The sequence below is a fragment of the Hemiscyllium ocellatum genome, chromosome 28 (genome assembly GCF_020745735.1).
Source record: "Hemiscyllium ocellatum isolate sHemOce1 chromosome 28, sHemOce1.pat.X.cur, whole genome shotgun sequence".
Taxonomy (NCBI): Eukaryota; Metazoa; Chordata; class Chondrichthyes; order Orectolobiformes; family Hemiscylliidae; genus Hemiscyllium; species Hemiscyllium ocellatum.
The window spans coordinates 4,863,013-4,885,600 of record NC_083428.1 but is presented as its reverse complement, the minus strand read 5'-3'; the positions used below and the strand labels follow the sequence as shown (position 1 = coordinate 4,885,600).

The window sequence follows — 22,588 nt, the reverse complement described above, 5'->3', positions numbered from 1 at the left end:
AACACAACTCAGGAACTAAACCCAGGACTTTCCAATTTGCATGCAACTTTTGATTATACTGGGTGAAGCCTTTATCAGTAGAGAGATAACACCTTTAACCACAAAAAGCCAGATGTTAGAATGCGAAAGCTTCATTGTCCCATTGTCATAAATGTAATTGAAAGATAAAGAATTGCCTTTAAAGAAATTTACATTTAGGTCTGAAGGGTAAATGGAAGTTACTAACAACTATACATTTAAGACAGATATTCCCATAGAAATCCACAAAATTGGAGTTCTGGTTTAATTTTCTCATCTGTGGGAACAGCAGAGATATAGTTCTCAGTTCAGACGTTTTGCTGTTACCTTGTATATTCTGATCCTACTACTCTTGCATACTCAGCTCCAACTCCTAGGAGGTCACATGCTGAAACCAAATCTTTTTCTAGTGTGTGCAGTTGCTGGTGGACAGGGAAACAAAACAAAACAAAGATTTATTTTTTTCCAAACCATCTTATATTCACTTTATTATCCAGAAATGCAACATATATGATCGAGATTCAGCCTTCATCTATTCGAAAGTCAGCAGTTGTGAAAATCTACATCTTAACTATTAACTGTCTGCGAGACACTGAATAGACCTACTTCCTGATTGTCACATTCCGTTTCACTTGTGCACCCACCCCCCCCACCTCAATCGCAGACGCTACCTAATGCTGAGCTAAAGCTGCAAAAGTGCCAACTTATCTCTAGCATTTAATTCCAATGGTCAATCCGTTGTGTGGACATCTCATCCATACATGAAACAGTCCACCCGAAATCTACTGGAGAATAGCAGGAGTGGGACTTTAGGTGACTTCCACTCACCGTTTCTGGAAACACTGAGGTCAACTATGGAACGCCCATAATCTGAAACATGCTTTGTGAGACGGAGATAAGCAGATACAGAATTCTGTTTTCAACACAAATAGCAGCCTACTTCTGGGCGTTTGCACTAACTAATCCACGTTTACAGAGGTGAAAATAATTTTTTCATTGATAAAACACTTCACCTTTGAAATCAAAGGAACCACGTCCTAATCAGTCAGCTTAACCTCTCTTGAACATCATGTTAGTCCTGGTCCATAAAAAGGCCTGGATAAAACTACAAGAACTGTAACTACAGCTTCATGCCAACACAATCAATAAAGTAGGGCCAGAAAAATTCAGTCGGAATTAAACTGATTGATCTCAGCCAATTAGTGATAGCGACAGTGACTAGTATTTTGGATGATCCATGAAACTGAGATCTGATCTGTCCTCTCAAACATAAGACCATAAGACATGGGAGCAGAAATCAGGCTATTCAGCCCATCGAATCTCCTCCACCATTCAATCACGGCTGATAAGTTTCTCAACCCCATTCTACTGCTTTCTCCCCATAACTCTTGATACTCAGAGTATGTCTATCTCAGTCTTAAATATACTCAATGACCTGACCTCCACAGCCTTCTGTGGCAGTGAATTCCATTGACTCACCACTTTCTGGCTGAAGAAGTTTCTCCTTATCTCGTTTTAAGCAGATGCTGAAGTTCCCACAGCACTGAAGAATAGCAGAGCAGTTCGCAATGGTATTCTGGCTAATATTTATCTGTCAACTAACGTCACTAACTGAGGTTTATGGTAGCTGTAGTTGTGTCACTGGACTAATGGTCAGGACAGAGTTAAAATCCCACAGCAACTTGAAGTTAAATTCAATTAACTGAATAAATGTGGAATAAAAAGCTGGTATCATCATGGTGATCATGTAATGACAAGTTCACAAATACCCAGCTGGTTCATTAATGCCCTTTCATAAGGAAAGCTGCTGTCCTTACCTCATCTGGTCTACATGTGATTAACTCTTAACTGTCCTCTGAAATAGCTCAGCAAGCCACTCGGTTGTACTGAAGATGGTGGCTATCACCTTCTCAAAGATAATTAAGAGCAAACAATACATGTCATCAGTGCCAGTGATGATACACTGACCCATGTATTAATATAATAAAATCATTTAGGAGAAAGTGAGGATTGCAGATGCTGGAGATCAGAGCTGAAAAACGTGTTGCTGGAAAAGCGCAGCAGGTCAGGCAGCATCCAAGGAGCAGGGGAATTGACGTTTCGGGCATTAGCCTGAAGAAGGGCTCATGCCTGAAACGTCGATTCTCCTGCTCCTTGGATGCTGCCTGACCTGCTGCGCTTTTCCAGCAACACATTTTTCAGCTCTAATAAAATCATTACCAACACTGCTGTTTGTGGGAGCTTGGACTGTACAAACTGGCTGCCATTTTTCCTCCACTACATCACTGACTACATGGCAAAAAGTACCTCATTGCCTGTAAAATGTTTTATAGGAGCAGAAGCATGATCACAAAGATCATGGCCAACCATCCACCTCATGTTATTTTCTGTAAAATTTCCAATATTCCTTGATTTTTTTTAATATCTCAAGACTTAATAATCTCTGCCTTTCATATCCTCGATGATTGTGCTTCAACGGCCTCTGTGATAGAGAATGCTAAAGGTTTACCACGCTCTGAGTGAAGACATCAGCCTAATCTCAGTTTTAAATAGTCCTATCCCTTATTCTGAAACTGTGTCCCTGACTCTAGCCCACTGCAGCCGGGGTAAACACCCTTCTTCTATCTCACCTGTAGAGTCATGTAAGAATAAGAAGGTCCCAAGATTGTGAACAGTGCTATAAAAATGTAACTGTTTCCTCCTTAAGAAAAACAGGAAGTGGGAAAGGAGTGTGGAAAGCCAACTAAAGCCCATTGACCAAGATTTAAGAACGAGCATCTGTAATTAAGTGCTACAAGTATCAATCTGCGTGCTTTGATTTCATCCTTTTTTTGCCTTGTGAAGAAACATCTAAGGTTTAACATTTCTTAAGTTCCAATGTTAAACACTTTTTTAGTAAACTCTATTACACATAAAAAACAAAAAGGTACATACTGCAAGCTGAAAAAGCAGTCGACAATGCCAGTAAGGCGTCTGCTGGGAAATCTGTATCGCCTTCCGTAAAAGTGGCTTTGCTGAATCAACCAGATTCTAAACAGGCAACAAAGCAGCATTACTTCAAACTGATGTGGAAAAAGGCAGAGTCCAATCTCAGAGATACATTAAGGTAGCTACATAGCCAGAGGTGAAATAGACCCACTATTTACAACATGCAACTACTGCAAACTTTTTATTAACTGGAACCTATGGGACCAGGAGTGTACTGGTTGATCAAGTAGTCCACATAATCAATGTAAAAACACACACTAAGAAATAGAAACATAACGAAGGGAACATACACTGTTATACTTTATTTACAGTACAAATCACTTACATAATATGCAATTTTGCCTTAAATAGAACTTACAGACAGAGAGCCTTCTCACTCACATCCTCAACGACCACTTGAACAAAGCAGGGGTCGTAATAATACAGTAAACTTTCAGTAATTCAGGTATATAATTTTTGCCAGCCGATCAAGAGTATTGGTTTATAAGATATCAGTTAGAACAACGTTTACTGTATAACATAACTTGTTAGTGAAGTAGCAAGCTTGGAACTATAAATTTTCTTTACTTTAGTTTCAGAGGTTTCTATTGGTCTTAGCTCTAGGTGTCAACCCCTCAACATGGCAACCATCATCCATTTTATCAATAGCTCTATACTGAGAGCTCCTGATGCTCGCATACATTAAATACATTGCCTACTTCCCTCTTTCCATTAATATCTCTGCTCACTGTAAATGTTTCCCATTCTACCTTGTTCTTTCCTGGACCCTATAATGTGTGAAACAACACCACTTACTACTGGCTCTTAGTTCTTGCTTCATCTCATCTTCTCCTCAGCCCTAGTAGTAGCCTTGACTATAGGCTCTGGGTTTTAACCTACTACATAAAGTCACATGTATAAGGCAGCTATTGCAAAAGATTGATCAATTCTTTGGATCAAATTCCACCTCAAAGTAAAATCATGAAAGATAAGAATCAGCATATTGACATTTCCATGCAAATCTTGTCAGACTGCACTCATTAATATAATTTCTCTGTTCTTCTTTCAATTCCATCAATTATTACCCTGCTCCGAAAGCATTTATACTCCACTCTGTTTTAACCCTGGCTCACCTGCTGATTTAAAATTTCCTCATCCAGTACTGATCTTGCTGGGCTGTCGCATGAATTTAAATGCATTGCCAAATGGATAAATGCAAGAGGAAAGAGTTTCTGTTTAAATATTGTGTTTAAACAACAAGTTAAAGGCATGCTGCCGTCCTTCAATTTTCTTTCACCTTATTTAATCCCTTAGCAAGAATACGTGAGGGATCTCTGTTGACCCAAAGTATAAAAATAAGCTTCAAAAACAGAAAATCTCTGTCCTGGGATTTAAAACAAGTCACTCCCAGTTTGAGAAGTACAGGAGGAGCCTAAAAACAGCAAGTAGGAAAATGTTCCATTCTGCCAGCATTGATATTTAAATAGCAACTCTCCTCATCTTTGAATTTAGTCCCAAGTCTCACTACAATTTGGAAATCAGGAACAGACCAGAGACACGACTTGTAATCAAAGATAGTCCAATAGGGGAGATCCAGGGTGCACAACCAGCTAGCCAAAAGCTCAAAAAAGTCTGAGTACTCTGTGTAATATTGGCTTTCATACTATAGAAAAGATACGATGTCTAATGATATGACAAATATATAGGAGATACTGCACACAGAAGGTACTCATAGATCAGCAGGGTGGATTTAAAATAGATAGTAAATGCCTGGATGATAGCAGGAGGAAAAGTCTAAAATGATTACAGCACTTGGAATTATGCAGCACACACTAAGCAGTTGCTTCTCCTAAGTGATTTCTAAATAGCTTTCTATGCAAAACACACAAAGACACAAAAGGGAGACAGACCATTAGGCTTAATCACTTGCCTGTGTATTTATTATACGTTTGAACAAATACCCTATAAACACATAAACTCATCTTCTCCCAATATTTCTTCACCTTTTCTTTAATCTAACTAATCCATCTAATCTTGAACAGTTTTCTTATTGACTCAACCAATGATCCAATAACCTCACAACCCTCTTCTACAGCTCTTATTTATGCTTGTAAAGGTCTATTTAATCCTACATCGCTCCACGACTGAAAACAGCCTGCTCTGCTGAATACACTGTCCCATCTTTCCACAATTTTGAATTCTAGCATGCAGTCCTGGAATTTGTGGCATACTTATGAAGAAAAACGCTCTTTAAACTTTCTCCATGTTTGTATTGTATTTTCCCAAAGCAAACCGAATTCCAACAAGTCCATGTTGGACCCTCTTTAAAGTCACAATATCCATCAGTCCATGGCCACAGAGTTCTCTAACTGAGCCCTCCTTAAGGTTTAAATCACTTGGACTTTAATTCTATGCCAGCTCTTGCAATAAAATCTAAATTTAATTAGTTTTTGGTTTCCTATAGGCTCCATAAACAAAGGAGCTGTCTTTAATATTCTATGAACCTGTATCTGCAAATTCATCTGTCCCTCCACCACCACTCCAAATCATTTTAAAGTATCAACAGTATTGTCATTTTTAACCAAAATGTATCAAAGCACACTTGGGGATGTTACATTTCACTTGCCACTTTTAAATCCATTTCATTTTAGCTCTCTTCCGTTGAAGTTTTTTTTGGTCTGATGCAATGAACAGAAGTAGCTCCTGGAGCAAAACTCTGGACATCAATCTCTTTTTCTCACTGACCTCCACCATCTCTCCCCCCCCGCCCCCCCAAACCTTCCACTGTCTAGCTACTCAAAGATGATCTCAATTTAGATTTGCCCCCTCCTAACCAAATTTCAATGTAACTTGTCACACCTACTTTCAAAAAGACCCATAATCTTCTCTAAATCTCCCAGATTGTAAAAGACTCGATAATGATCTTCTACATATACCCACTTTATTTTCCTTCCCATTTAGCAAATCTGTTCTCCATTTCATATTCAATAAGATTTGTTCAGTATGATTCAGCCTTTTGAAATCCATATTGGAAAGTTTCACCTAACTTCTTTTTAAGTCAGCACATGTGGTGACTTCAACGATGCTATATCGCCCCTACCACAGAGGTTCAGATAACTCGGCCATAATTTCCTGCATTGGTTCCAGACCCCAACCCCTGAAAATGCATAGTATGTTGCCCACAGGCCAAACCTCCAGCAAAAATCCACATTCATTGGAGCTTCAAACTCTAGATGGCATTCTGAATTTTATACTTTTTCAGAAAAAGTTAAAGCTTAATATAGTTTTTTAAAAATTCTTTCATCAACTTTGATTACATCAAAACTCAAAATGAGACTTTTTAAAAAGTAACCAGCATTATTAGTGGTAACATGTCAGAGAAAACAGGACACCCCCTTTCCAACTCTACCTATTAAATTCGACCCTGTCGGTACCATCTCAAATTGTAAACAGCATTCTATTTGATTCAGATTGCACATTTTATCAAGCTTACTCTCCTTATGAGGTGCTGAGACATATCCTTGCAGTACAGATTGTAGGAAATTGAAAGAGAATTGATTTCCAAAACTTGAATGAAAAATCAAAGGGCTTACCTGGTGGCAATATAACTCTGACAAAAGACTGGCAGCTTCAAATTTGATATCTTCAAACTGTGGAATCTAATACATTCAGGTCAAGGGCTAACCATTTGCAAACAGGTGGAAAACAAAGCAATTCTAATCCCTCTCTTCATTACTCCAAAAAGATAGCATCTTTAACTGAAAGGACAAGAAGAGTAGGATCAAATGCAAGAACAGTACAACATTCTTCTGCATGTGTTTTCTTCAAAAATCTGTCTGTTGCGCAATCTCAAAGAAAGCAGGTCATTGACATTTCAACAATTCAGCAGGTTGTTGTCCAACTCTTAGGAGCAACTAAATAAGAAATTCTAAACACCACAATAGGTCAATGATCAGTTTACGTGCATGTCAGATTCAAATCATCAATCATTTCCTTTGCTGGTGCCTCCAATACTGTTGCCTGAAATGAACAGATTTGAGACACTGCAATTTGCTTCAGTGTAAGATTACCTCAGTGCAGCTGTCCATGCTGGCAGCATAAGGCCTGCAGGATGGCCACAATGGAAGAATGAGACCTGCTGGCTGGAAGCTCCTGTTAACTGCCAAACTAAAAGGATAAGTCACCAACAGTTTAGGTGAAGGGATTAGTTTTAAGGACAATTTTAAAGAATGGTAAGGTGGTACAGAGATTGAGCCATTTAGAGAAGGAATTTCAGACTATGGGCTTGGGTAACTGAGGACATGTTTGTGAATTGAAGAGGGGAAGAGAGGCTGTTTGACAGCGTCAGAGGAAGGAATAATTGTGGAGGGATGGAGGTTACAGAGATTGGGACAGATAACACAGTGAAAGAATTTATACCAGATGGTGCATGTTTCAAATTAAAGGCAATGGGGAACTGAGTGTCAGTGTTAAGTCAGTGAAGATGGGCAATGGGTGAATGTGATCTACTAGATAGCATTAATTTGGATGAGACAGTTATGGACAGTACAGTTCTCGTTGTTATGGAAAGGCTGCCAACATCATCAAAGACCCCTCCCACCCTGGTAATGCTCTCTTTCAATCTCAAACTTGAACACACTGACTAACAGTTCAAGAACAGCTTCTTCCCTGCTCTAATTAGACTGCCGAATGGACCTCTCTAACTTCAAATAATGTTGATCTTGCTTTGTGCACTTTGTGTGCAGCTGTAACCTTGTATGCCTCACTCGGTCTAAGCGCCCCATAATCTGTATGTCCTTGTTTGCTATGATCTGTCTGTACTGCTTACAAAACAAAGCTTTTCACTGTACTTAGATGCACATGTCTATAACAAATCAAGTGAGAGCAAGGCCAAGAAAGCATTGAAATTACCAATGCTAGGGACAAAATGTACCAACAAGAATTTTAGCAGTAGATTAACTAAGGGAGGGCAGAGATGAGCAGTGCTGCAGAAGTGAACATAAGTAATCTTTATAATGGAAAGAAAATTGAAATTAGAATTAAACAGAATGCAAACTACCTGTTTTAGTCTGAGAATGAGATAGAACATAGAACATCGAACAATACAGCACAGAACAGGCCCTTCGGCCCACGATGTTGTGCCGAACATTTGTCCTAGATCAGGAAGGAAAATGAATACATCTATAGAATATGGTTTTTAGAGTTAGGACAAAAACAGTGGTTTCTTCCAAATGTTTTTACCAGATAAATTTTTCATTCATATTGAATGAGCTGTGTGTCAACTTGGGCAGTTCAACAGTCTGGACAAGTCATGGATAAGTAGTGCTGGGTACAATTAATGTACACAGGCACGTTGATATCATGTTTGCTGAGAATATGTTTCATTCAGCATGTCTTTGAGGGATAAGAATGGGCAGAGATAAATCTTTAGGTGAGTCCAGAAACAGTGGCATTACTGGAGATCTTCTGATTAGGATAGCAAAAGGAACATGACAAATGAAGCACTTGAATAGTGTGGCCTGAGAACAGATCAGATACTCTATAAATCAGGAAGGACACGTGGCAGGATATATTGAAGCAAGCACAAAGAAATGGAAAGCAGTTTACAAAATTAAATTTTAAAAACGAGAGCACAAAGTCTTAGAAAGAGATAACATTTCCTACTAAAAGTTAATACTGCAGGGGATACGGTCATTTCATAAAACTGAACTAGCAAACTGAGAACTTGCAACTATTTCTTTCCATATATTATTCAAACCCATGAGTAGGCCTAAGGCTGTCATTTCTGGTCCTGAAGTGTCCAGTCCACCTTCAACAATCTGGAAGGGTAAGGTACCTGAAAGCTTTAAGCAACAGGTGAAGCTAGACGCTTCATGCCACTGCTATGCAGTAACAACGAGTGGTATTTTCCCTTCACAGAATGCGGCCATCAAGCCAAGTAGACATTCTGTGATATCTCACAAGTGAGTAATGTAGTATGCAATTTCAGTGCTATATTAGCCATATGCCCCAAAGATTGGCAGATTGTAACAAACAGCATACCTCTTCAGTTGTTCACAACATGTAAGGTACTGACTGTACCCAACTAACAAGCAATTGTAAAACTCAAAACCAAACACTGACCAATGTTAGATGTGATTCCACAATCAGACATTTGTTAAATAATCTGGAGTGTGTGAAGAATTATGCTGACAACCAATTTAAGATTGCAGGTTGGGCTCACAATGTGGCGCACCTGTGTGTACCGGAAGACACATTAATTGTCAGCTCCTTGTCATTCATACAGTCTGAATTAATACTTGCACACATTGTTATTGTTTGAACTCAAGAAAAAAGTGACAGCTATTATGCAATTCATTTACCAGGGTAATGCCTTGACCTATTTGATTCAACTTGCCTGCTTTAAATTTAAACAAAGCTTGGCAGTGGCATGCTTCATGGCACGTGCCTACTGGAGTCCACTTGCCAATAAATCAACATTCTCCTCTTGTTCTTTTCCTATTAAACTGATATACTTGAAAATTGTCTTGATGAAGGCTCGTCCAAAAGCTTCAACAAAATACAGTTTATCAGCAATACTCAAATTCTGTACAATAAAATGACAAGATTTGTTCATGAACACTTGTCACTCTGTTGTTTGCACAAGGTTTCAGATTCAATTAGATATGTGTGGGTATTCAGATAGCCATAGTTGGGGTAATTCCATCAAATAACCAGAGCTTTCAGTATACAGAATGTATTTTGTGGATCATGAGCACCAATAGACAGGACATCACACTGCACTGTAATACTTAAACTACCTGTTAAATCATCACATTCAGAAAATATCAACAGTTGATCAGCGAAAAAGCAAAACAGGAGAATAATTATGAAAGAATCTAACGCTTCATACAAACCGCTGAAATTTGCTGGTAGATGTTGACATGTACTTTGTGTTTACAATAAAAGGATACTTGTTGGGATATTAACCACTGAAAGAAAGTGAAAAAAAGTCAATTAGTCACTTTTATTATGTTAAACCGAGTTAAAATCATGAGTACCAAACCCATCTCCACAAATAATTCTATTCACCTTCTATCATTTCTCTTCTCATAAATACAACTTTCCATTATCAACATCAATTGAAAAATCTAATCTTGTTACCTCTGAATCATTATTTCCCAATTTATCTCCTTATTTAAAAATTTAGGTCCTGGAACTTGGCATTTGGACCTTAGATTCTTTTACAGCCCTGCTGATGGCCTGCATGCCAACTTGGTTTGGATTGCACACTGCACACTAGAACAATCATGACGGTTTCATCTTGATCCAAGAGCTAGAAATTCTGGACATTACAACTTTCCTGTGGGGTGTTAGCAGGAATGAGCTTCAAACACAAGCAAGGTTGGAAGAGGTAGGATGATCTCATCAAAACACACAAGATCAAGGCGTGGCCCAATGTTTTCAAGACATTAAGCTTTAACAGATTAAGTAGAGAAATACAATCTTCTTATTGAGTGCTTTAATAACCAAGCAAGGAGTTAAAATCATTGGCAGAAGCTCCAAAACAGAAGTAAGGAGAAAAGGTTTACTCAGAATCAGGAAAGATTTCTCCAAAACGTGAGCGAAATCTGTTTCCATAATAATTCTCAAAGAGGGTTGGGCAGACATTTGAGGATGAGGAATTTACAAGGTTCTGGACAAACTGTGGGATTAAAATGCATCTGCGCTTTGAAGATTCAGCACGGACATGATAGGCTAAATAACCTTCCTCATTGCAGCAAGTTTATATTATTGAACCCAAGGCTCAGTACAATGAAAAGTCACAAACTTCACTGAACAATTTAAAAGGAATTGGCGAACTCAGAGTCAAAGTGTTTGATTAGGTATTGTCCTCTACAGTAACAGTTTTAATATTACTGATGTTGCCACAATGCACAAATGTTAACAAATCAATGGTTTACATTGGAGTAAGCAATAAATGGAATACATTAGTATGAAATGATTAATTTTGGTAGGCAAAAAAAAGAGAACATATAAATGATACAATTCTAAAAAGAGTGCAGGAACAGAAGGTCCTGAGGATATATCTGAACATATAATGGAAGGTGCAGTTGGGAAAATGTCTTATAAAGCAGACAGGATCTGGACTTTTTTAACGTGGTTAGAAAACAAAACAAAGACAGTTACAATACAACTTTATAGCATATTGGTTTGGCCTCCAATGAAGTACAGAGACACTTAATGAAGGATGATAGAACTAGAGACAGTTCAAGAAAAATACACAAGAATGGCTGCAAGGATAAGTCACACAGATGGAAGCACCACCTGGAGGAGAAGATTTAAGTGCTTTGCGAGAAGTTTTCAAAATTATGAGATCTACAGGCAGAACTAAGACTGCTTGCTTTATCAGAAGGATTGACAAACCAGAGGGAACCAATTTTATGTGATTGACAAAAGTAGCATGGTAACAGGAGGAAAAAAAAGTTGTTACTGGTTAGGATCTGGAATGCACTGTCTGACGATGTGGTCAAGACAAATTCAATTAAAGCCTTCAAATCTGAATTGGATAATTATTTGCAAACAAAAATTTGCAAGGCTACTGCATAAAGACAAGCAGGAGACTAGGTGAACTGGTTTAGTAGAGAACATACACAAACATAACAGAACAAATGACTTATAGAGTCATAGAGATGTACAGCCTGGAAACAGACCCTTCGATCCAACTCGTCCATGCCGACCAGATATCCCAACCCAATCTAGTCCCACCTGCCAGCACCTGCCCCATATCCCTCCAAACCCTTCCTATTCATATTCCCAACTGCCTTTTAAATGTTCAATCGTACCAGCCTCCACCACTCCCACTGGCAGCACATTCCAAACATGTACCACCCTCTGCATGAAAAATTGCCCCGTAGGTCTCGCTCACATCTTTCCCCTCTCACCCTAAACCTATGCCCTCTACTTCTGGACTCCCTGACCCCAGGTAAGAGACTTTGTCTCTTTATGCTATCCATGGCCCTCATGATTTTACATTCTTCTATAAGGTCACCTCTCAGCTTCGACGCTCCAAGTAAGAAAGCCCTGACCTATTCAACCTCTCCGTATAGCTCAAATCCTCCAACCCTGACAACATCCTTGTAAATCTTTTCTGAACTTTTTCAAGTTTCACAACATCCTTCCAATAGGAAGGAGACCAGAATTGCACACAATATTCGAAAGTGGCCTAACCAATGTCCCATACAGCCACAGCATGTACAACCTCCCAACACATGTACATAATACTCTGACCAATAAAGGAGAGCATACCCAACGCCTTCTTCACTATCTTATCTACCTGCGACTCCACTTTCAAGAGGCTATGAACTTGCAGTCTTTGACCACATGAAATAAGAACAGGAATAGGCACATTAAGTCTGGTCCACTATTCAAAAGGATCGTGGCTGATCCAACATTCCTCACATCCACTTCCCTGCCCTATCCCCTAACCCTTGATCCCCTTACTGATCAAGAATTGATCTCAGCCTTAAGTATACACAAGGCCTCTGCTGCCACAACTCTGTGGCAAGGAGTTCCAAAAACAGTCAACAGGCTGAAAAATGGCAGATGGCTCAAACTGGACAAATGCAACGTATTGAATTTTGGTTCAACAAACTGGAGTAGGGCTTATACAATTAATAGTAGAGCCTTGGGTAGTGTTGTAAAGAGGGACCTCAGATTTCAGGCACACAATCCTTTGAAGCTTCCTTTAAATAGAGACAGGGTGGTTCAAAAGAGGTTCCGCATGCTTGCCTTCGTTGTTCAGTCCTTTGAGTACAGGAGTTGAGAAGTCATGTTGAGGTTGTACAGGACATTGGTGAGGGCTCTTCTGGAATACTGTGTCCAGTTCTGGCCACCCAGTTGTAGGAAGGATATCAAGCTGGAGAGGGTCCAGAAGAGGTTTACCAGGATGCTGCCGGGTATGGAAGGATTGAGTTATAATGAAAGGCTGGATTGAATGAGATATTTTTTCACTGGAGCATAGAAGGAGGTTGAGAGACGATCTGAAAGAAGTTTATAAAATAATGAGAGGTATAGATCGAGTTAATGGGAGTTGTCTTTCGTCCAGGATGATAGATTTCAGGTTTAACGTGACAGGAGATTTTTAAAAAAAGACATGAGGCAAATGTTTTTACACAGAGGATGGTTCTCATGTGGAATGAACAGCCTGAGAAAGGGTGAATGCGGGAACAATTACAACGTTTAAAACATATTTGAATAGATACATGAATATGAAAACTTTGGAGGTATATGGGCCAGGTGCATGTAGGCGGGACTAGTTTAGTTTGGGATTATATTCAGCATGGACTGGTTGGATCGAAGGGTCTGTTTCTGTGCTGTATGATTCTATGACTCAAAGAACTACCTCCTTAACTCTCTTAAATTGGCACCCCTTAATTCTGAGACTGCGTCCTCCGGTCCTAGAATTTTCATGAGGGGAAATAACCTCTCAGCATTTACCCTGTCAAGCCCCTTAAGAAACCTATATGCTTCGTGAAAGCACCTCTCATTCTTCTAAATTCCAATCAGTAGAGTCGCATCTTGTTTAATATTTGTTCACAAGTTGAGCAAACCTGACATGAACATATAGTTTCACTCTGCCCACAGGGCCTTCAGAATCCCTGACTCTAACACCAAATCAGAAGTATAGGAATTAATATAGATTAAACAACTTGCTTACACAGAACCTTTAGTACAGTAAAAATTCCTCAAAGTATTTCCTGCTTGACCATGAAACAAATTCAACACTGATCCACAAAAAGATATCAGCACAGGCAGTCAAAAGCTTGATCAAAGGCTTATGTTTTAAATAATGTCTGAAAGGGGAGAGAGGTAAAGAATTTATGGTGTAATAGCCACCAATCTAATGTGCAAAGGGACAGGAAAAAGGCAGAAGAATGGCATTAAGTCTTGACACACATTTGAAGAGGTGGTGAAGACATAATGGCACACTGGCCTCCTCCTGCACTGTAACACTTGTGAATTATTGAATGATTAAAATTGGGATGCAAAATGAGACCATTGGTGCAAAGTTCTCAAAATGGAGCTGAGCAAAGTCATGGAATATACACTTCATCTAAAACCTAAAGGATGTAACAAGATCACTACTGTACACTTATCCAGGATCAAAAGCCCTAAATTATTCCTGCGTTGAATTCTAGGTAATACGATATCTTCTCATTGAAAAGCAAAAATAGGATGGCTGAAAACATTGGCAGGCACATACAGACGTAAAGAAATAAAAGACAGAGCAAGTTTTAAGAGTATATTTTCAGTTTTTTCTCTGTTTTATTCCTTATATTTTTAATGACTAGCTTTAAAATTGGATACCCAATTAGGTCAAGGCCTAACAAGCTCATTCACTCCAATGTCACTCTGTGGCATGAACGAGCTGTTGGCTTCTCTAACCACCTGCACTACTTCATCTCTCAACTGATACAACTGCTGTTAGTTTGATGACATGACATCAATCTCTCACACAGCAAGATCACAAGAACACCAGTAGATGAATGGTAAACATCTGGTGTTGGCTGAAAAGGGAATCTTGACTAGAATGCCATTCCTTGGTCACTGGATCAACATATTAGAATTTGTTAAGTGCAGGAGCACCATCAACACAAGAACTCAGCAGTTCAAGGGCAACAAAACTGGAATCTTTAAGGAAACACCACATCTGGAGTGCAAATCAATTATTTTTAAAAAAAATACAGTCCGCAAATCACTCCATATTTTGCCTGAAAAGGTTTTCTCTCAAGAGAGCATAAAAATTCTCAATGCAAATCTAAAAGTAGCTAGGGAGCAGGCAACACGTTAGTTTTCAATCAGTGAAGTAATTAGCGCACTATAAGACATCTTTAAAATTGCAACAACCAAAACAGGTACAAAAAAAACTTTGAAGGCTCTCATTTTTTAGCCGTCAAACATCATCCCTTTTGCGGACAAAGCTTATAAAGAAGTTTGAAAAACTATATTGTACTCCTAGCATCTGGATTGTAACTAGGTGGCACCATTCCACCGTGCATGATATGGACATGAGGACTTGACTCAAATTGTTAATTGCCAGGCAACAGATATCATTTATCACTTCTGAAATTGCATATTGCACACATATGCATACTGTGATAGACCATTCTTCCAGCTGTCACAACAGTACATCAATGTAACCAGCATCATTGCAATATTCATCAACAGCTAAACAAAGTAGTGTATTGTTTGTAACAGCAACTTTACATCTGAACATTTAAACCACAAACTGAAAGCAGCACATAACCATAAATGGAAACTAAATTCAAATTACACATTTGCTGATGAGCCTGTGAAAACAGCTCTGCTCACATCAAAACATACACTCACTGTCGAAACACTGGAAATTAAATTAAAAACTCCACTCCAAGGCCTTAACAAATAAGTATATTGCACAGTCTAACACTGAGCTGTTCAGATCAGGAGCTGATCCTTAGCTGAAACATCAATCTCAACCAGACACTATGAAATATCACAAATAATCTCACTGCTCCATAATAAGAAGGAAGATAGATCAGCCAGGGTGCCCACACCAGATTGTCCTCTGAGGGAAATACCCATTCATGTATTTTCACCAGGGAAGTTATTATTTAAAATCTGCTCCTCTACTCTGACTCCATCAATGTCAAATAGCGTAATGTCGCAGCTGACATACAGAGATATAGCATTGGAAGGTCATTGCTGCTATAGAACCGTATCCCACTGGCTATAATAATAGTGAGCAATACCGTGAGGTAGACAGCAGGGAAGAAAATATTCAGTTCATCCCTTTTAGCATGAGACAGCAAACGTTCAAGTTTCTTTTCAATTCCCACTCAGACCTCTCCCAACATCGGAATCACAATCCTTAGCTGGTTTCTCCATTCCTTGTAAAATGACAACTATTGGTATAGGTCCTGGTCTGTGCTCTCATTGCTTACTTCTGCTATGTTTCAACTCTTCCACACAGGCTTTTATCCATTTTGCTGTATTTTAAAAATATCAGTTTGCTTCAGCCATGCCTGCTATTGGTTAAGAGCTAGGAAAATATTTCACACCACTAGCTTCAGAACTTTGACTGTGATGAAGATCTGCCACAATTTGGCAAAGTACAGTTGCAGAATGATGAACATACAGTTTTAGTGAAGCACTAGAAACAGTACTTACATTTCTATAACACCTTCTCACTGAAGTGAAAGGTTTCTAAGTACTTCATTGTGTTAATTTGCTTGAAACCAACATTCTGGTTATTACCATTGACCAGAAACGGTCCAAGACTAACATTTAGAAACTGTCGCTTCAACAGCAGACTGAAGGTTAGGAATCCTGTAGCGAGCAACTCACTCCGACTCACCCAAAACCTGCCCACCAATTTCAAAACAAATTCAAGAGTGTGATGGAATACACCCCAACTGCCTATATGAATCCAGCTTCAGCAAAGAAGCTTGACACCATCCAGAACAAAGCATACCACGCGAATGGCACCACATCCACAGATATTCTCTCCTTCTAGCATTAATGCTCAGTAGCAGCAGCAGTATGTATTATTTACAAGATGCACTGCAAAAATTCACCAAGGCTTATCACACAACATCTTCCAAGCTCAAGACCAGCTTCTTCAGAAACAAGGACAGCAGATATATGGGAACACCGCCACCTGCAAGTTCCCCTCCAAGCCATTCGCCACCCTGACTTGGAAATATATTACTGTTCTTTCATTGTCACCGTATCAAATTCCTGGAACTCCCTCCTTAACATCTTTGTATGTGAACCTACAGCAAATAGATTTAACAATCAGGAATGCCACTCACCATGTTCTTGGGGGTAAATAGGGATGGGCAATAAATACTGGCCAAGCCAGTAAAGTCCACATCCCCTAAATGCATTTTAAAAATTGCATTGGTTATGCAGATAAACATTATATGTTATTCTGTCACAAGATCATTGTCCATTTAATTTGCCTTTAGTCATGATGCGGATGTTGGACAAAATGCAAGAAACACTTCTTTCAAAAAGTGCATTAGGATCTGAAACATGACATGAGCTCAGGTTAACTCTGATTTTGAATAAAGCAAGAACAGAAGTGCGTAATAACATCTCTGAACGGGTTGATTATAACAATAGGTTAAATACAAAACATTAAATACTAATCAATACTGAACCAAACTTTTTCTCGTAATTGGACTTTAATTTGCGTCCTCTTAGAGTCGTAGAGATGTACTGCACGGAAACAGACCTTTCTGTCTAATTTGTCCATGCCGACCAGATATCCTCGCCTAATCTAGGTCCATAAGCCAGCACTTTGCCCATATCTCTCTAAACCCTTCCTACCCATCCAGATGCTTTTAAAATGTTGTATTTGTACCAGCCTCCAATACTTCCTCTGGCAGCTCATTGCATACAAGCACCATCCTCTGCATGAAAAACTTGGCCCTTAGATACCTTTTAAAATTTTGCCCCCTCAACCTAAACCTATGACCTTTAGTTCTGGACTAAAGTCCCCAGCAAAGACTTTGTTTATTTCCCATATCCATGCCTCTTGTGGTTTTACAAACCTCTATAAATGGTCACTCCTCAGCCTCCAATACCTCAGGGAAATTAACTCCAGTCTATTCAGCCTCTCCCTACAGCTCAAATCCTCCTACCCTGACAACATCCTTGTAAATCCTTTCTGGGTAATCCAAGATGGAGGACAGGAAAACATTGTGGAGGTAAGAGCTGCTGCTATATTGAGGTATTTTAGATGTTGAACGTGATTTCCTCAAATTCCAGAAGCAGCAATTACTGTTTTATGTGCTGTTGCATTGTTTTTGAATCTTTGTTTTTTTTGGGGGGGGGGGAAGAAAGAGAGAGGAGAGACAGAGAGGGAGGAAGAGGGGAGAAGATCAAAACAACAGCATTTTCAAAACAAGAAAGATAGACAAAGGCAGTGACCACACGGTCTGAGAAAGAATATGCTAGGGCTTTTTTCACTGGTGTGTCAGACAGAGGCTTAGGGGTGACCTTATAGAGGTTTATAAAATCAAGAAGGGCAAGGAACGGGTGAATAGCCAAGACCTTTTTCCCAGGATAGGGAGTCCAAAGATATAAGGCACAGGTTTAAGGGAAGGAGGGAAATATTTAAAAAGGACCTAAGAGGCAATCGTTTCATGCAGAGTGTATGGAATGAGCTGCTAGAGGTGGTGGAGCAGGTGGCTACAATTACAATATTTAAAAGGTATCTGGATGGGCACACAAATGGGAAGGGTTTAGAGGGATATGGGCAAAGTGCTGGCAAGTGGGTCTAGATCAATTTAGGATATCTAGCCTGTATGGATGAATTGCATCGAAGGGTCTGTTTCCGAAGCTGTATAATTATGACTCTATGCACTATTTTCTGGATGAGTGCCATTCCAACAATTGTCAAAAAGCTTGGCACCTCACCCACCACAAGCAAATCACAAATGTGATCCATCCACAAGATGCACTGCAGCAACTCATAAATGTTCTTTCAGCGAAACTATCCAAACCACACTCACCTTGAAGAACAAGAGCTGCTAGTCCAGGGGAAAATTATCATTCAAAGGTTCCCCTTCTCGTCACACACCATCCTGACTTGAGGATACAGCACCTCACCTTTACTGTCACAACATCAAGGTCTTGGAATTCTAAATCTATACTACTTGCAAGCAGAGTCACTAAATGCATTGTAAATATTTAAATAGACTGTCTATTACCACCTTCACAAAGGCACCTAGGGATGAACATACATCTGGGCCTGTGAGCAAAGCCTACATCCCACAAACAAGTAAACAATGCAAGAATCAATCTTAAAAATCCTGGTGAGGTACATTGATTAGCTTGACTTGCTAGTGCTTCCAGCCTTTTCTCTTTCATAACACAAATTGTTAACTTCCTGGTTCTGACTCTTACTGTTCCCGATTGCCTCATTTTGTTTATCGTGCTGTAATAAATAGGTTGCAGAATCGATTCCTTGAATTTCTATTTATATTCCAACCTTTGAGGATAGGGCAGTGGGAAGAAGGGATGGGACTAATTGGATAGTCTTTCAATATGGCATGATAATCTGAATGGCCTTGTCGTCTTGTGTTCCTACAATTGTACGACTCAGTCATGTGTAAACAGATATAAATTTTTTGTAGAAATGCTTGAAGTGTTTGAAAATAGAGCCACAAACATGTCTAAACATATGGAGTCTGTGTAACAAGAAACATGATGTGGAGGTGCCGGTGTTGGATTGGGGTAGCCAAAGTTAAAGATCACACAACACCAGGTTATAGTCCAACAGGTTTATGTGGAAGCAATAGCTTTTAGAGTGCTACTCCTACTTCGGGTAGCTGTGGAAGAGGATCATTAGATGCAAAACTTATACCAAAAAATTAGTATTATGCAACTGAAGTGATATATTAAACAATATCACTTCAGTTGCATAACACTGTAATCTTTTGCAGTAAATTCTGTCTTCTGATCCTCTTCCAAAGCTATCTGATGAAGGAGCTGCGCTCCGAAAGGTAATGCTTCCAAATAAACTTTGGACTATCACCTGGTGTTGTGATTTTTAACTCTAACAAGAAACAATCAGCTTTATCTGAAGAATGACAATCTGACTTGCATCATATTTCAACTCTGCCTTTTTTCACCACTGCAGGTACATTTCACACTAATAATTAAAACAAAAACCAGCAAAAGTTAAAACCAAGATAAAGGGATAAGAGATAAGATCCCCAAGTGAACTATAAGACAAATCTCAGCAGGTCTGGCAGCATCTGTAAGGAGAGAAAAGAGCTGACATTTCAAAGCTTTGACAAAGGGTCAGTTAGACTCAACGTCAGCTCTTTTCTCCTTACAGATGCTGCCAGACCTGCTGAGATTTTCCAGCATTCTCTCTTTTGGTTTCAGATTCCAGCATCCGCAGTAATTTGTTTTTGTTAGACAAACTTACTGTCTCTCCAGGCTAAAACTTTTTTTTAAAAAGTCATATCAAAATTCACATTAGTTTTCCTTGCGACACAACAATTATTTCCAGTGTCCCGAAACAACATTCACCTTCCAACAGCATTACTATTTCCAAGTTATTTGCCTACATAATAATGGTGACTGCCCTTTGATACAAAGACTTTGCAGATTCTGCTTAATCTGCTGTGCTTTCAGTATGTTTTGTTGGTTCCACCACAACGAACCCTTTCATCTGTTCACTGCCGCGTCTGTTACTGCATTGTAATGATATGAATTTTCATGTTGGACCTTCTTTTCATGAACTTTTGTATGAAGAGAAATCCCCTCTCCCCCCTCAACCCATTCGCTTTGTTGGTGCTGCCCAACACAATACAGTAGGAGAATGTTTGTGTTATTTGGATTATTTTATTGACCCCCCCCCCAAAACATATTGTGGTTCCGATCGTGAAACTTCTGTGTCCCAGACCCTGATTTCAGAGACCGGCCCAAACCCTCACCCCAAGCCCAGCCTTAGCTCCTTGCCCCAGCCCAGCGCCATCCCACCCGCCCGATTCTCACCGCCTTTTCCAGATGGGAGCGGGCCTGCTCGGTGTTCTTCGTGTGGTGATAGAGGACGCTGCCGAGCTGGAGATGGGTGCGGGCCTCGATGCGCTGCGTCGGTTTGAAATGGAAGACGGCCTGCAGGCAGTGCACACACAGCTTGATCTTGGGCGGGCTGGCCGTGCGGAAGTTCTCGGCGAAGCCCAGCAGCGCCAGGTACCAAGCGTCCGTGTACTGGGGCGGCGGTTGCTGCTGCTGGGACTGCGTCTGGGCCGGGGGCTGCGCTTGGGGCTGCGGCGGCTGCTGCTGTTGCTGCTGAGGGCCGCTAGCGCCAACCGCCGCCATCTTACCCGCATCCGCCACAAACATCGCGGGAGGCAGCGAGGGGCCGGCCCGAGAAGTGGGGCGGGGCCTGCCGGGGGCGGGGCACAGCGTGAGGATAATAGGGGCGGGACCAGGAATGTTAGGTCGGGGCGTCGGTGGGGCGGTGCCTGCAGCGAAAGGGCGGGTCCTACATGCAGGAGGCGGAACCTGATAGGCGGGGTGTGGCCTGGGGCTGACTCCGCCTACTACTTGGGTATTTACTCTTCGGAGGGAGGGGGTGGGGCTAAGGAAGGAGGTGGTACATGAGAAGGGGTTGGATTTTGATGAGGCGGGGCCTTAGCTTGTGGGTGGGATCCTGAATGGGGCGGGGCCTGGACAGGGGCGGGGGTTTTGGAGTGGGCGGGTCTTGTCCGTGTTGGGGGCGGGGTTTTGGTGGCTCTTGGTGTTGAGGCTTAGATCCTGCATGAGGTTGGAGACTTTAACCGGAAGAAAACAATATTCATTTGGCCCAACGCAAAATATTGTTGCCACAACTGCAAGTTCCTAGGAAGCTTTTACTTTTATCATCAGGTCCAACATTTAGAACAATGAAACTTACAAAATTCAATATTTTTCCAGGCTGGCAGTTTAATAATGAGATGAGGAGGGTGTTGAATCTTTGGAATTCTTTACCTCACAGACCTGTCGAAGCTTAATCATTGAATTTGTACAAGACAGAAGTTGATAGATTTCTAGAGGCAAGTCACATAGTAGAATATGGAAATAGTGGTGTAAAGTGGCATAGTGATAGATGATGAGCCATAATCTAATCGAGTGATGGAGGTGGCTCAATTGACTGAATAGCCGACTCATATTTCTATATTGCAATCAATTCATACTCCATATGTTAGACTTAATTTAGTGTACTACAGCATTTGCTTTGGACTTCTGGGAATCACTAATCTTTTTGTCTATATGCAGAAAGAAATTGCAATTTTCAGATAGAATGTTAGTTCTGTTCCTGGAAATTTGGTAGCAAGTAATGCACCAGCTGTATTCAGTGCCTATCCACCATCTACAAACTGCAAGTCAAGAGTGCTTTCCACTTACCTAGACTCAAAATATTCTACAACATCGAAGATACAAAAAAGCCCACTTGATTCGACTATCAGTTAACAACATCATGTTCACTCACTTCAACGTCAATGCACCAGAAGATATAAAATGTAAGATTCATTGCAAGAAATCATCAAGCCTCCTTCAAAAGGACATTGCAGACCTGAGACCTCTAACACCTAGAAGAACAAGTAGAGTCAAGTGAACATCACATGTGCCAACACACTATCCTAACTTTGAATGAAATCACATTTCTTTGCTGTGCCTGCATCAAAACCCTGGAACTCCCTTATTAACTGCACTCTGGTGTTACATACACCACATAGATTCAGTTGTTCAAAAACTTGGCTCACCACTACCTCCCCAAGGATATTTGGAGATGGGCAGTAAATGCTGCCTTTACCAATAATGTTCACATTCCTGGGCAAACAAGAGAAATTAAATAGCACTGCACACTTGGAGATAACAATCCAAAAACTAACAACTTTATTAGAAGGGTCTGAAGAAGGGCTAATGCACTTGAAACACAAACTCTATTTTCTCTCCATGGATGCTGTCAAACCTGCTGAGTTCCCCCAATAATTTCTAATAACACCAGAAGAAATAGGAATAGGAGTGGGCATTTTGACCCTTCGAGCCTGCTCTGCTATTCAACAGGAAAACAGTT

The 22,588-nt window shown here is 40.2% G+C and overlaps 1 protein-coding gene across 1 annotated transcript in view; it reads right to left on the bottom strand.

Moving 5' to 3' along the window:
• mau2 (MAU2 sister chromatid cohesion factor) overlaps window positions 1-20,851 on the bottom strand; it is a 59,137-nt gene extending 38,286 nt beyond the window's left edge. The window contains exons 1-5 of the mRNA XM_060846628.1: window positions 20,521-20,851; window positions 9,939-9,956; window positions 6,579-6,644; window positions 2,953-3,048; window positions 346-440 (exon numbers count right to left, since the gene is read on the bottom strand). Of these exons, the coding sequence (XP_060702611.1) occupies window positions 346-440; window positions 2,953-3,048; window positions 6,579-6,644; window positions 9,939-9,956; window positions 20,521-20,847 (602 nt within the window). The 5' untranslated portion in view covers window positions 20,848-20,851. The remainder of the gene's footprint in view (window positions 1-345; window positions 441-2,952; window positions 3,049-6,578; window positions 6,645-9,938; window positions 9,957-20,520) is intronic.
• Between the last annotated feature and the right edge of the window lie 1,737 nt (window positions 20,852-22,588).